Source organism: Saccostrea cucullata, unplaced genomic scaffold (genome assembly GCF_032062105.1).
Source record: "Saccostrea cucullata isolate Sc308-1 unplaced genomic scaffold, CSIRO_AGI_Scuc_v1 ctg1341, whole genome shotgun sequence".
Lineage (NCBI taxonomy): Eukaryota > Metazoa > Mollusca > Bivalvia > Ostreida > Ostreidae > Saccostrea > Saccostrea cuccullata.
In genome coordinates, this window is record NW_026930817.1 from 33,607 (window position 1) to 50,246 (window position 16,640).

General features: G+C 33.9%; 1 protein-coding gene across 1 annotated transcript; it reads right to left on the reverse strand.

The window, feature by feature from the left end:
- Nucleotides 1-4,111: 4,111 nt before the first annotated feature.
- On the reverse strand, nucleotides 4,112-9,713 carry LOC134230186 (uncharacterized). Its single transcript, XM_062711956.1, has 11 exons — nucleotides 9,567-9,713; nucleotides 9,236-9,281; nucleotides 8,569-8,743; nucleotides 7,732-7,901; nucleotides 7,483-7,544; nucleotides 7,327-7,376; nucleotides 7,082-7,241; nucleotides 6,836-6,907; nucleotides 5,836-5,885; nucleotides 4,929-5,032; nucleotides 4,112-4,741 (listed from the first exon to the last, which is right to left on the reverse strand). Exons 1-11 carry the CDS (start codon nucleotides 9,666-9,668, stop codon nucleotides 4,446-4,448), a joined length of 1,287 nt encoding a protein of 428 aa, XP_062567940.1. The 5' UTR covers nucleotides 9,669-9,713; the 3' UTR covers nucleotides 4,112-4,445.
- Nucleotides 9,714-16,640: the final 6,927 nt, after the last annotated feature.

Consider the following 16,640-nt stretch of genomic DNA (forward strand, 5'->3'; position numbering starts at 1 on the left):
AGAAGGAATTTGTATGGACCTACTATCCCAGACTTCTCTACAGGCTTCGATACCCTCATCGTGTGGAATATTGGTGTACAAAGATGTGACGTCCATAGTCACGAGGAGGGTATGATTTGGGAGACCAGTAGAGGGCGTCTTGTTAATGTAGTCCGTGGTGTCCTTGAGATAGGATGGTAAATTCTCTACGTGTGGACGGAGATGTAAATCAATGAATTCAGAAATTTTCTCTGTGGGGTGTCCAATTGCGCTGACTATGGGGCGACCTGGCATGCCTTCTTTGTGTATTTTAGGAAGCAGATAGAATTGTCCTGGTCTACAGTCAATAGGATTTAAGGTCTCATAGACGTTGATACCAATCTCATTTTTCTCAAACATATCGTCAAGAGTTTTGGTAATGGCGGTGGAGAATTCTTTAGTAGGGTCAGAGTCCAGTTTCTTATAGAAACGTTCGTCTGAGAGTTGTCTTTGGGCCTCCGCCATGTAAGTCTCTTTTTCCATTACTACAACTGTAGAGCCTTTGTCTGCTTTCTTGATTACAATGTCATCCCGATTTTTTAATGATTGTAAGGCAGATCTCTCTTCTTTACTCAAATTGTCGGGAGTCTTGTCTGGCATTGAAAGGAGCTACTCTATGTCTGACTCAACGTCGTCAATATACGACTCAAGCGCGCCGCACTTGCCCGGTGCAGGTTCCCAGTCACTCTTGCTTATAGAGTTTGTGTTCCTCTAGATCGTGTAAATCACTCTTGGAAGAGTCGTATGAATTTACTTCGGAGTCTTTTCTAGAGAAGTGCTCCTTCAAACGAAGTCTCCGGAAGAATGCTCGGGTGTCCTCTCTGACTTGTTTTTCGTCGACCTCATGTGGCGTGGGGCAGAAATTTAGCCCCTTGGAAAGAAGTGAGGTCTCCGATTCGGAGAGAGGAGAACTAGATGTATTGAGCACTGGGCAGACGTCAGGAGTTTGTATGGGTCCGTCCCTCGCGATTGTCTTAATGCGTTTGAAGCGTCTCGAGCGGGGTTTGCGTGTTTTGTTAACTCTGACCTCTGACCAGTTGTTCCTAGACTGTGGAACACTGTCGCGGAGAAATTTCTTTTTTTGAGTCTTGTTGACTTTATTTGTTAGGGCCATATTATAGGTGTCTATAATATTATGGGCTTTATCAAGATCGGCCTGGGACATGATATCGTTGAGGGATGATTCTAAGGACTTGAAGCGAGAGCCTCGAGGCATTCATTAGGTTTGCCAACACCTTTCATCAATCGATCAAATTTACAGTAGACGTATCTAATTCGAAAAACGTATTCCTAGATACTACATCTACCCTGATTGATGGTGAAATCGAATTCAGTCTCCACACCAAACCCACAGACTCCCACCTATATCTTATGCCCTCTAGCTGTCATCCCCCACACACTTTTAAGGGAGTGCCTAAGGGTCTAGCCACCAGAATTCGACGCATCTGTTCGTCCCCTGCCTTATATCAGGAGCAAAGTGGTCTTCTTAAGTCCCACTTATGCAAAAGAGGCTACAATGCCCGCACCGTACAAACAGCTATTGATGAGATGGCGGGACATGACAGGCAAAACCTATTACGCTACAAGGAGAAAGACAATAGCCGCAGGGTCCCTCTGGTAACCACATACCATCCCGTCCTTAAGAACCTTAGCGGTATCCTTCAAAAGAACCTACCAATCCTTCATTCAAACAAACGAATGGCAGAGGTCTTTAAGGAACCCCCATTGGCTGCATACAGACGCCCAAGGAACCTAAAGGACATGGTAGTAAGAACCAGACTGGACAACCCATTACCTAACGGGGGCTTTAAAACTTGCTCTGACAGAAGATGTCTTCTTTGTAAGCACAGCACTGACACAGACAGTTTTAACAGCCCTGTTACAGGCCGCAGCTACAAAATACTAGGGGATTTGTCCTGTCATACTGACAACTGCATTTATCTCATCAGTTGCAAAGTTTGCTCCAAACAGTATATTGGTGAAACAGGAGATCTCCGCAGGAGAGTCAATAACCACCGTTCGACCATTAGGACCAAAAAACTCAATGAACCAGTTGGGGAACATTTCAACCTTGAGGGTCACAAATGGGAGGACATGACAGTAGTGGTGACTGACCATAACCCAAGATGGACAGATGCTCAGAGAAAAAGCAAAGAAAAGTTCTGGATGCACAGATTGAAGTCATTCCGCCCTAACGGTATTAACAAACTGAATGACTTCACCAGAATGAACGTAAACTAGACCCAATTCCTGATGATACTAAACAAGATTATTCTCTCAATTTAGTGTAAATTTTACAGTTAATTTGCGTCACCAACTCTCGAACAACTCTCATAACTATGTATTGCTAACACCTTTGTTATTTATTTTTTCCCGGTAGTAAGTCCTTAAATATTTCAAGATTTATAATTGATCTTAATTCATATGTTTAAATATCCCTGCTATCTTATTTTTCTTCGATTATTCTTTATTAAGTAAAGTTACGCCATTTTGAGAGAATGAAACAATGTACGATTTACTGATTGTCGTAATTAATTAGCATAATTAATTCGTTCAATTATGTAAATCGCACTTCACCCGAGTATACCCGATAGACCGGACGCATTTCAGCGGTCCGGATTTCTTTCTTTATTAGTGTTCTTAAAAATTTTCAATTCATCATGTAATTAAGTATGTAAATATCTAGTGTTCAGTAGTTTAGTAGTAGTGCTAGCTGTTTTTGTTTCTCTCTTTCCTTTGTTCGTATGACTTTTAAACTTTTTTCTTTGTCCTGAGGAAGGGACAGGGCGTCCCGAAAATTTGACAATTTTTATTGTTCGTGTCGTTGGTCATTTTTAGTGCTTTATATAAATTTCCATCCGTGACCTTGTATCTACTTGGTAGATCCGACATTTAGGATATACAGTGTTGTTGGAAAAATAAGTAACGTCAGGTGCCTGTGTGGTAAATTGATTTGTCGCTCACGGGCGACAAATCAATTTACGAAGAGCGAAATGAAAGGCATAATTTTTATTAGATTATGTAGATTCAAGTTTGTTCAAATCATGACCCCAGGGGATAGGGTGTGGCCACATTGGCCGATCAAAGTTTTACATAGGAATATATATATAGGAAAAATCTTTAAAAATCTTCTTCTCAAGATCTATAGAAACAGGAAAGGTGAAACTCATGTTGAATCATCCTCAGGTGGTGTAGATTCAAATTTGTTCAAATCATGACCCCCGGAGGTAGGGTGGGGCCACAATGGTTGATCAAAGTTTTACATAGGAGTACATAGGGAAATCTTTTAAAATCTTATTCTCAAGTACTGCAAAGCCATGATTAGTGATATTTATATAGAAACATCCTCAGATAGTGTAGAATTAAATTTGTTCAAATTATAACTACCAATGGTAGGATGGGGTCTCAGTGGTGGATTTAAGTTTTACGTTGGAAAATAAAGGGAAAAATCCCAAGAACAAAAAAGCTATGTTTAGTCATATTGACATGTAAGCATCCTCTTGTATTGAAGATTTAAATTTGTTTAAATCATGACTCATTGGGGTAGGGAGGGAAGCAACGGGGAATCAAATTCAAATTATTACGAAGTATATACAAACAAAATGTTTAAAAAAATGTTTTTCTCAAGAACAGCAAAGTTAAATGCTGTATTGATATGGAGGCATTCTCAAGTAGTATTAAAATTCACCCCCCCCCCCCCCCCCCCCCAGTAGATTTTGCAGCTCTCCACCGGCGAGTGGTGGCGTGTCCAAATTAGTGAAATACGATAGAGAGAGAGAGAGAGAGAGAGAGAGAGAGAGAGAGAGAGAGAGAGAGACGTTAAACAACAATCAATCATGTGTCTCTACCCTGTTCCTGGGAAATGATTTTAAATAAATAAATAGAATCAGCCTTCTGAGATTGACTCTTTAAATAGGGTTAGCTTAAAGTAATTTTTTTGCAGAAGACAACATAAATCTAAAATCCTTTCTTGAAATTTGAGGAGCTATTTACTGTAATATTCTCTCAATTATACATTTTGGTACGATTTATTATTTCTTAAATAAAGAAATAAGCAGCTTCAACTAAGATATACACTGCTGCAAATCGATTTTAAAACTTGAGGAAAAATGGTGCAAAGATTACTTAAAATGTGTTCATAATCAATCAAAACACTTCTTCTTTATAAAGGTTTGGTTTGACTTAAGACTGTATCAAATTACAAAATTGTCTGCAAACTAACAAATAAAAAAGAAATATGTCAATATTAAAGAAACCTTCTTTTCTTAACCCTTGTATACATTTCGAATTTGCATGCTTTTCTATGATCTATTTATGAAAGTTTTGTCACTCGTTAGCTTCCGGTATGTGCCGACATACTCTATTCCTCAATGAATTTTCCATTCTTCAAGCTTTTGTGACCTCATTGATTTGAACATCTTCCGTAACTACAACTCGTCGTGGAGATGTTGATGCTCTTTGTCTTTCTTAGGCGCCTTTTTCTTTTGTTTTCCCTTCTTTTTAACCTTAACAGTTCTACCGTCACCGGTTGCTCGAAATTCCTCACCATTGTCGAGATATACCACTTCTTCGTCTATATTCAGTTTGACCTCGCGTGCTTCCCTGTTCATTACGAACTGTGAATCACCAGAACTTTTATGGAGGTCAGCCCCTGTTGCGTCTATTATTCCATGGATTATGTTTCTCATTTTTATTAGAGCCTCAGATGTCTTGGGTCCAGGATCTGAATTAAAATATGAAAAACACAACGTATAGTTCTGTGACTTTCTTAATTATCGAAAATTTCTCTCTGCGAACCATTTCACTTTGTACTTCAGAAAAGTTTTTTTCCAGTCTTAAAATAAATCGCCATGGATTGATTAAAAACTAATGATTTGAATTAAAAAGCGAATAAAAGTTTGTATTCAAACCTTCAGATAAAGCTCTGTTAATCGCCGCCCTTTCGTCATCTAGGACATCGATAGTTTTTGCTTTTTTGATTTCTTTCAAGAGGTAAATATAATATTTGGCTAAACTGAAAATTAAAACACATCTTGTAATAACTATAGAACTGAAAATGTATGACAAATTTCACAAGAGTTTATTCACGATGCTTAAAAAGCGATCACTAACTAACAGTTACAATCCGTTTCATTCCATTACCAAATTTATGTTTTTTTTCAAAATGTAGAAATAATAACACAACTTAAATAAATTTAAGTGAAATAAACCCCTTTTTGTTGAATGTAGATAACTTTGGGACCCTTTTTTGCTAAATCCCTCCCCTAACGTCACTTGTACGATATAGACTTAGTTCTAATTTCACAATGCCCTATCATTAAATTTGATATCAGCAGTCTCGCTTAAAGTCATCATTTCGTAAGTTATATGGTCGATACAATGACCTTGTCAGCAAATACAATTTATCACTGAGTCAAAAGCTGACTGACGTTTTTCATACGAATTGTTAGTCCATTATTTGTACACTGAATTGACGACGGATTTTTCCGTTATTTCCCGATCATGACAAGGAGCACACGGCGGGTGTGACCGGTCAGCAGGGGATGCTCACTCCTCCATGGCACCTGATCCCACCTCTGATGTTTCGGAGGTCCGTGTTTGCTCTGCTCCTATTTTGTATTGTTTTATCGACTTTGATATTGAATACTGTTCGTTATCTACAAATCCTTCTTTGAAAAGATTTTTTTTTTGGTCTTTTGTGACTTGTTAAAGATTTTGTAAATGGATTTGCCAGATTGTTATCACCACCTATTTTCTTTTTTAAAGAGTTTCTGTCCCCTTAATACATGTATTAAAAGTTGTTGTTTAGTATTTTACTCTTTTTTATGATAGGCCGCCCTCTTCTTTGCTTCAGCTATGATTTTATCCTGTAAAAGAGGCAATTTTAAATTATTAATTCTGTGGCGATGAATATTTAAATATTTGGTCGCAAAATTTTTATTTAATTTGATATAAATGTATGCATTTTTTCTTTCCTTAATATGTAGGTATATAAAATATATGTTTTATCTATCAACTATCTTCATTTAAATCAGACGTTGATGCGATGTATCCCTTTCATCTCCAAATAAAAAAATAATAATACAGGATCGTGCACATCTTTTCATTCTTAAATGCAATATATTTTACTGGAAAAAAATACGGTGATGGTAATCTAACAGCATAACTTAATGATATTAGAGGTGACTTCAATTTTCTTATCTTCTTCATCCGTTATTTATATAGTAACATTCTAATATCACCTGCATATGCAGTTTATGCCTCCCAGTTGATTTGAAACGCAAGAACATATTCTAAGTACGAACAATATCTGAGTCGAGGTCATCTATTTTCAGATAAGTTGATAGAACTAGCCCCATTTAGAGTTAGCATTATGTAAATTCTATACTAGTAGTAGATACGACGTCCTTGTCAACAAATATATACAATACCCAGTATTTTAAGTCAAACGTTGAGTTGACAAACGTGTTTCATGCAAGTTGTGAGGCAGTTATTTTCACAATGAATTATATACGGAATTTTCCGCTTTCCCGATAATGACAAGGAGCATACGACGGGTGTGACTGGTCGACAGCGAATGCTTACTCTTTCATGACACCCAATTCCACTTCCGATCATTAAATAGGCCCGCGTTTCCGCCCCTTTCAATTTGTCTTGTTTCAATAGACTTTTGAGATCAATAATGACTTGTTATCTTCATATTTCAGGAGAGAACTCCATTCACCTTGCTGTTTTATATATGAGTATTGGAGATTAATAATAAGAGGAATCACAACTAAACTGTTAGCATAGCCTAATCGTGATCGTAATTACTTACCATGTTTTTAGCTTTTGTAATTAAATTGATCTTCTCCGATATAAAGTCGTCTAAATCAGCAAGTCTTCCGGCCTATGTGTAACAAAAAAAGTTAAATTATAATGAAATAAAGTACATTTTTACCTGCATTCACATTTACAACAATGAGTAAATTAACATGCACAGTAAAGCACCGGTCTCAATATGATAAACATCTATGTGGACAGACTCCTTGAAAATGTCATGCAAATCCTGCAGATTTCTTACATTTTCAACCAAAGCTCCGGATTTCGTTCGTTGAATACCCGTCTGATCTTTGATGAATTCAAGAAGTTGAATATCATCTATTTTCCCGCCATATCTTGCTTTTGTTGGACGTTCATCGTCTGAATACCAATAGAGGGCGGGATATAATCGTGTTTCAAACCTTAAACGAAAAGTTAAATGCAGACTCTTGTCTTAAACATAGTTTGAAAAGAAGTTTGAAATATTTTGGAATTATTTATACATACTGTGCTGCCAAATTTGGTTCTCTTAGTACGTCAAGACGAAGGAAAGCAAGCTACAAAAGAAAAGGATATCTAAATGAGAACATGTATTTTCATTGGGATATTCAAAGCTTAGAATTGTCAGTCAAAATTGATAAAAATCATGATACTTTTACTTACGATGTCATCTTTTTTGAAAATTTCGGCAAACCTTTCAATCCTAGCAACTTCTTCCTCATGTTCTGTTGGTTAGACAAAAGTAAATGAACAAAATTCAGCAAAGTATTTTTCCCAAAAGTTAGAAGATATAAGAATACTAAACTTCTTCCAAAGTAGTAATTGGTTGAAATTAACGTTGAGTACAGTTCTCTCTATCTCTCTCTCTCTCAGCTTTCATATATTTCTACAATTAATTACAGTTATAATTACCTCTTTTGTATAGAAGTAGAAATTTGAATTGTCGAGGAATCGCAAGGATTTCATAAAAATTAGTAGTTGTCAGTTCTGTTGTATAGTGACGTCGAACTGCGGTGGTATCCTTCCCCAGTGCTTTAGACACGTATTCAGTTACGGTATCCACAGTAATATCACCTTTGTTTCTGTAAAGATTAAGACAATAAATACTGATTTTGTGATCTTTAAATACCTGATTTTGTGATAACGAAGTCTGAGACTCAAGCATATTTTGAAATAGCTGCAGATCTGTAGCGTTATGGTTTTATATATTTGTCTTTGACCATAAAGTGCAAAAAAAATACTATATTTTTTGTGAATTTCTCCACTTTCTAGCATTGGTCAATCAACTACCTTTCACTCCCTAATTCTAGACACATTCTGTATCTAATATGTATAGTTTATCCACCTCCCAACCATTTATAGTTGTCTCTACAGGCAATAAACTCGCTTGAAGTGAATTTTCAGTAATCTAACAAATCATTTTAATCAGGCGATTTTTTATGGAATTTTATATAAAATTTTGTGATAAAATTTTTGATTAGTTCAATAATGTGTAAAACTAGAATTAGGGAGTGAAAGGTAGTTGATTGACCCTGCTGGAAAGTGGAGAAATTCTCCCCAAAAGAGCGCAAAAAATATTGCGCCGTAAATTGCACCTTTTTTGCACTATGGGATCTGTAGCGTTATGGTCAAAGACAAATATATAAAACCATAACGCTACAGGTCTGCAGCTAATTTTGAAATGGAATTTTATATGAAAGTTTTGTGATATATGTTTGATTAAACATTTAAAACTGTTTTGTACCTTACCTCATAGGGTGTTTGCCACCTTTTTCAAAGAAAACCAAGGACGGAAAAGAGGTGACGTCCCATTCTGATGCCAATTTCGTGTCCTTGACGCGACCAAAGAGAACAGATGAGTCGTCTTTGAAGGCTTGTGAAGATGCCACAAATTTCGGGTAAAGTAAGCGGCATTTTTCACAATCTGTAAAAGATAAAGGTCAACCCTTAACATAAGTCTTATAAGTTATTTGCTTTATAGCAAATACTATTACTGGGTAGCTGGTAAATATAGTTATACAGTCTACGTATAGACGGAGCACTGTTCAGAGACACGGATATCTAAATTGAGGATAAAAGAAGAGAAAAATGTTTCAAAAGGTTGTTCAACCTTTCTTTAACATCTACATGTATGTAAAGGGGCAGGGTGGTGGCGTGATCGATCATACAGGTTTATTTAATGCAATTTATATGGCAAAAGATAATCTCATTTGTCTTACAGATTACTTGTTATAGCTGGTTCTTGTCTTTAATCAGAAAAAAAACATCGAATATATGAGCAAAAATTTGTCATTTCTGAGGTCTTATTCCGATGTTCACTGCAATATGCGGAGTCACATATGGATGAAATTACTATCGTTATTTAATAGAGAAATGTCAACATATGTGAATCTAAGATAAAAAAAAAAATACCCACTTTTAGCGACCATCAGGAATACAGAAAATGGTTCATCTTTTCTAACCTAAATAGAAAATAATTATTTGATTAAAAAATACAACGAAAGAAATAAAATATTAAGAAATGCACCATATAAGATAAGTGTTACAAAATAATATTTTAAACAATAACAAAATATATGAAATACATGTATGTTATCATTCTTTGACTTTAAAACGTCAGTATTCAAATAATAAAATATAATATATAACTTTTAAGAAATAAAGTAATTAAAATATTTTAAAAAATTGATATGAAAGTAAGAATATTGTGATTTAAGGAAACGTTTTTGATAAAGAAAACAAATTACCTTGTTGAAATTTTTGTAAGAAACATCCACAACTATAGCAGAATTGGTTACCACACATAGAAACACAGTAAGAATTGTGACATTTAGGTTCAAACCATTCATTTTTAAGACTAAATAATAAAGTTCTTGTAAGACACATAGCTATTGATCTGAAGATGTCCACACATGTCGAACTGTCGCCAGCTGTACCAGGTCGTACACGTGGACTTCATAATTGATTGAAATCTACGCGCGTCTATAAGGTTGGCTCTATTGAGTTATATTATCGATTCTTGAGTCACCACAAGACTCGCTGTTATCAATACGGTAAAACAGATATAAACATATTTTAAAATCAAAAGAAAATTAATAACTTTATTATGAATAAATTTAAGTATTCCTTGCATAAAATTTATACCCATAGTTTCATTTGTGATTTTTTTTTTATTTCTGAATGAAACTATATCGATTGATTGTATATTGATTAATGTCCTTTAGTTTCGAGAATTTTTTCTCAGAGTGGAACTACATATATAAAGACCCATTTTAATCTGATCAAAATTGTGAATTTTCAACTTTTTTTTTTTGGTCTATTCTAAATTATTCTATATATCTTAAGAGCTTATCATAAATAAACGTTCAAATTATTCAAACGTTTCAATATATCTGATTCCAACTGAACTTTAAATGAAAGACGTCAAAGATTATGAAACACTATAAAATAATTTTATATTGGAATGTTTTGAAAGAGATTAACAAATAAACTTCATCATATTTGTACATGTAATATATCACCTAGGTATGGTGTTTATGTTAAAGTATGTTTTCCTTGTAAGTTCGATTTGAAAAAGCACATTTTGTTATATACGAAGATTTATTCAAAAAGAAACGTCGCGACTGCTATCAAAACTGTAATAATCGAAAGTTATCAACAAACACATACTCACTTTTTTTTTTATTTTTGCCTAATCATCTAATTAAGTTATATAAAATATTTTTCTAAATATCAAAATAAACACATAATTTCATAAAGTAATATAAAATATTTATTTGAATATCAGAATAAACACATAATTTCATCAAGTTATATGAAAATGTTTTCTAAATATCATAATGAATACAAAATTTCCTTAAGGAATATAAAATATTTATAAATATCAAAATAAACAAATAATTTTATCTCGTTATATAATTTTTAATATCAAATAAGACATTTGTCTTTTGGTCCAACAGTGTAAACGTTATCGTCATGTCTTACTTTTCTTCACTCATTTTTTAATGATTCTGCAAATCCATTTAGTCTCTCACATTCATATATATTTTCATATATAAAAAAAGATACAGACATTTTCTTTAACCAAAAAAAAAAAGTGAGAAATAATTTAATGTTAAAAGGGTATTAACAATCATGTTAAAAATCCTGTTTAACAATCATGTTGACTGACGTTATTTGCATCAATTGCTAGACCGAAATATTTACACTGATTTAAAAATTGAAAGACAAATAGGGAATAGCGGGTGTTACTGGTCGATAAGGGATACTTTTTCCTCTGTGGACCCGATCCCACCCCTGATGTTTGCAAAGGTCAGTGCTCTCCTTGTATGCTTTCAATTTTCAATACGAGTATTTCACTGTTCATAGAGCAAACCCTAACCCTACGTACATGTATGTGGACTTGCATTGTACATTCACAAAGTATATTTTTGGGCCGAATTGTTGAATATAATCAGGTAAAAATGGACCTCTAATATCAGCAGAAATGGGATAAGGTGCCATGGAGGGATGAGCATCCCCTGTCATCTGGTCATACTCGTCGTTTGCTTGTCATAACTGGGGGAACGGGAAAAACAATCTAAATCAGTGTGTAAATAATAAGGCCTAAAAATTAGTTTGAAAAACGTCAGTCAACATTCGACTAAATGATGTCAAATGACTAAATAATGTTTTTGCTCATAAGGTCTTCGTATCAGCCATAGAACTTGCGAAATAATGACTTAAAACAAGACTGTTGATATTCTTGTAAAAAAAAAAATTTCTCGATTTATTTGCATTGAATCGACTGTGAGACATAATTATATGCAAGTGATGAGGATATATATATTGCTACATGAATAGGAAGAATGACGAATGAAAAATTGAAGGCATCACAGTTATTAGAAAGCTTTGTTATTAGATAAACATAAAGTCAGACTTATTTCTTAACTATGGTATGCAGGAATGTACATTATAACCATAAATGCACGACAATTATAGGAACCTTTATAAAAGCCACTTTTTCTGAAAACAAAAAAATTGAACTAACTTGTAACAGAAACATTGTTCATATTGAGTAGGTTAAGATTTATTCAAGTTTTGGCAAAAGGGACAATATACAAAGATTTACGATTGGGTGAAATGCTCCAAACAATGTCTACCTTGAACTAATCAAGGTAACTAAAAAATACTGGATGTAAAAAAAAAACTCTTTAATTTGACAAACTTAAATCTATGTTGATTTAATTTGAAAAACAAATTAACATGTGCAATGAGTTTAGTCAATTTTATAATGATTTTAAACTATCTTTATGTGATGGCATTACGTGAAATCAACTAAAAACAAAGGCAACTTCCTAAGGTCTAATAATAACATGGCGACGTTGCAAGAAAGATAACTCCGAAAGGGTGCAAGTTTTCCTATACTTTAATCCTGCAGATTCGATGAAATGTAATTGTGCAAGTGACATCAAGTTGAACATGTAATTTGAAATGCTAAAACTCATAATTCGGCATTCAATATCTTGTTAATTTGCTTCATCTTAATATCAATCATCTATTCATATTTCTAGGAATAAACGCGGGAAATCAGCAAGTAACACATGCGCTGTACAGTACAGGCAACGCGGATCCCGTATTAGACCGCGTCCCCTCCGCGGTGTATTAATCCTTTCCGCGTTACACCGTCGCGGGTTTTGATCGCGGTGCTACCTGAGACCGTGTTTACACCGCGGCGGGGCCAGCCACCGTTATTCTTCAGCTTAGATGTTCTTACCTGTAAAGTATTGTCGATTTTTAATCGTGTCGAAATGAGGGGGGAGGGGGATTACGACCACATTAATATTAATAGATTTATACCATTACATGGATTCTTTAAAAATTCATTTTTAAGTTTTATCAAATTGTTTAATAAAAAATATCTTTCTTTTTTTTTTTACCAATGGTCACTCAAAATTAATTAATTCTCAAAAACGTCTGTTAACAGTAATACATGTACAATATAGGATGAAATAAAGTTGAATAATTTATCGAATATATTAACTTAAAGTTTATTTTTAAAATCAATAATGTCACCCCAAATGATCTTCAAATTGCTAAAAAGGTATAATTAAAATTTAAAGAATGCCATGATATCGCTTCTCTTTATATGCACTGTAATCCGGTGTTCACAATTAGCCCGTGCAGTTGCAGTTACATGTAGCTATGTGTTTATTTATCCGCGAGATTATATCAGTCATTTGGTTTCATTTAGAAAAGTACCGTTACTTCTGTATTCATGTCTGTTGTAAATAATAGCATGAAAAAAGATGATAGATAGTGATACATAATTACAATTAAATCTTAACAAAACACGCCTAAGTGTAGGGATACCGTTGCTCCATTATTATGCGCTACACTGTAAGACTATGAACTAAACATCGACGATTTGTGTGTGTGTGTGTGGGGGGGGGGGGGGGGGGGTTCTTGTTAATAAAATAATCACAGGTATTTCTATTCAGAATATCAATAATATCATAGCTAGTATTTGAATGTATTTCTATTTTCTGCTCTTTTCGAAAATTACTAAAATCATGTTTATGAACATTAACAAATTTCAGATTTCTCCGGTTCAAATAAAACACAAACACAAATATGGACCCTTAAAATATTTGAACACACAACACAGAAATTAACTTATTTTAATCAGCAAGTAGCCATGCTTCAAGTTTTCAGATGTTTGTGTAACCGTTCGGTATTCCTCAGGTAAGTTGGGTGTGGAGTGGAGCTTACTCAAAGCGGATGAGAAGCCCCGAGGGAATGACGCTGTCTAGTGTACATACTACCTATATACACAGGATGTAACCTGAGTGTATTACCTGTATGGGTTTTCCTACGACATTGTAAAACGAAGCCTTTTTTTTCTCCATGTGTAGCTCATGAATTGAAATGAATGAAATAAAGAATGTTTTTGTTGCAGACAGAATCTTTTTTAAATTTTTTGTTTCATATAAATATTTTCAATAATTCGACAATTTTAATATACTGTGTTTTTCTTAATCAAATTTTATAACAAAAATACATTTTATTTTACCACCAAAATCTGTCGTTGTAATCTGGCGACAAAAAGTGAAGTAATTCAAATTGCATGTCATGTACATATGCTAAACGAAAGAAGAAAGTGGATTATATAAATAAGTCTCTCGATAAATAACAATAAAACTTAGACAAATTCGACAAATGGTCAATAAACTGCTAAATCAGCGGTAGTTTTATTCGCTAGACTTAAGAAATTGATATACTGATCATATAGGAGGAAAAACGATCATGCACGTGCTTTAATATTGTGATATTTTTCTTCTCTCTATCTCCTCTCTCCCCCTCTCTCTCTTTCAATCTTCTAAATGGTACAGATACAAGATGTATAAACAGACACGAAATAACATAGTAATGGATCGTTATTTGATTTAATTAATATCAAATACTTCATTTATTTGTTTTAAAAGTTTTTTTTTACTTTTGTTCTTTTTATACACTCCGTTTAAAAAAAAGCAACAATAATTTGTCACTAATTCCAAGGCTAATATCGCATCTGAAAATGATATCGATGAAATAATAATGAAACAATGAATCAAATGTGTTGTTGAATGGCTAGACAACGATGTGCATCCAGCGAGCGTTACCCAAGGTATACTATAAGACAGGTGTGAAACCCCCAGGGCATGTCGTTTCCTGCTCAGGCACTGCTAATCCCTATACACAGGAAATGATCGCGGCTAATACTTAATACACAAAGAAACAGAATTTGTCAAAGAAAACAAAAATATATGAATTTTTGCATTAAATATTTATTAATATAAACTATAATTTCGTCTGTGAAGTTTATCAATATTACACCTGCACATCCTATCTTATCTATTGAACACGAAACTCGAGAAATATTAAAGTTAAAAAGAAAGACATTGTATTAAAAAGTAAAACATGTTAATGTGAAGGTGAAAAACGATATTTTTTCTTGATCTCTTGTATAAAGTTCACGTGCTCAAAGTTAACTCTCGCCATCGAATGCTTTCCGGTCATTTGACAATTTGAGAAAAATGCCTGCACATTTATATAAAAGAGGGAAATACATTAAAGAAAATTAATTAATTAAATTTACTTAATTTGGGAACAGAACATAAACGATGAGAAATAAAGAAGAATAGAACTTTTTCTTGATATCTTGGATAAAGAAAATTTAAGTTCACGTGCCCACTACATGTAACTGCAAATGCTCGTCATCGGATGTTTTCCGGTAATTTGACACTTTAAGAAAAAGCCTGTACATTTTATATACAATAAATCGAAATTAATTAATAAACAATATGAAGATGTACATTTTTAAAAAGATGTACATCTTTTTTCAAATGAATACTGAAAATCGTTCATCGAAACTTTAACAGTCTGAGTTCAACATTTATTACAGTTTGCATATGAAATGAAGATTAAAAAAAAACTTATTAAAATTTCTAGTATTTAATTTTGTTTCTTGATAGATTCTTAATAACACAAAATAATTAACCAACTGCAAAGACGTAACAATTTAAGAAAATTTTCTATTAATTTCAGAGATTGATATGTAATTTAAGAAACAAAAATAAACTTATTTTTTCTTAGTTTAAATTCTATTCATAGCAAAATTTATTGATAATCACATGGGTTTTTTTTGTTTGTTTGTTTGGGGGTTTTTTTGTTTTTGTTTTTGTTTTTTTGTTACAGGGAAAATTCGCAAATTACTATTCGGGGAGATAACTCCCATTTGTTTACGATACTAATTGTCAGTAACTGATCGATGATTTAACCGCGGCGGGGACAGGAAAGTGATGAATTTCCCGCGGAGGGAACGCGGTTTACCTGTCTACCTGGCCAAATACCGCGTTGTGATTATACCGCGGCGGGGACGCGGGAAATACGGGATCCGCGTTGCCTGTACTGTACATGACCTACAAATGGGTGGCATTTCGTCGCTTTGAAAATTGATTTCAAAATTCATATAAACAAAGTTTTGATGATGGTGTATGCATGCATCATGCACGCTTTCTTTTTTATCATCAACTTGTGTTGCTATCGATATGCAATTGCAAAAAATTAACTGTAATGCGGCATGCTAAATATCACATATAGAATACAAAGTTGCCAGTCCATTTTTCAAATGCTGGTCCTTCAAAAAAAATCTAAGAGAACGAATGAAAGGTAATATATATATAAGCCAATATTGGCCACCAAGATTCCGCGTCATGTACACGTACCTGTTGCTTGTAGCAGTAACTCGTATACGTGCATTGAGATTTTTATTCTTAAATTGATATTTATGATTTTGAAATGGATCTCTCGAAACACATTTAACATGAATTTAAAATACAATGAGTAACACGATTTAAATACTTTTAGATAAACGACCCATATTATCAGAATTCTACGGTGATGCTGATGTACATGTATTTTACGTAATAGAATAAATTATTATCTTTGAAAATCCTCTTCTCCTCTTCTCCACTCTTTGCAATTTTAAAGAGCTATCAGCCGTCCACCAAACGTGAAATTTGTAATCGCTGAGTTTAGCCCAATTTGTCATTGAAAATAAATATTGTCCTTTTCATCTTTTACAACACTTCGCAAAACAGAGTCAAATCAGGTCCACAACGAACACAAACTCGCTTCTGAGGAAATTATATCTTTGTTGATCATGTAGAATGTTGAACCTGTTCTTGGTATGTATTTCTCTCGAGGGTAGGTTGTACGACGATTTGTAAAGTTGTACTACCTTCGCGTTAAACCAAATTTAATGCTTTTTCCCCTGAATGTTTCTAAAATATTTCTTTTTC

Bases quoted from the DNA above. Each gene is read 5' to 3' on its own strand.
- LOC134230186 (XM_062711956.1), bottom strand. From the start codon at position 9,668: ATGAATGGTTTGAACCTAAATGTCACAATTCTTACTGTGTTTCTATGT. The intron at 8,744-9,235 runs GTGGGTATTTTT...TATCTTTTACAG, and splicing joins ATTCCTGATGGTCGCTAAAA to ATTGTGAAAAATGCCGCTTA. The intron at 7,902-8,568 runs GTAAGGTACAAA...TAATCTTTACAG, and splicing joins GGTGGCAAACACCCTATGAG to AAACAAAGGTGATATTACTG.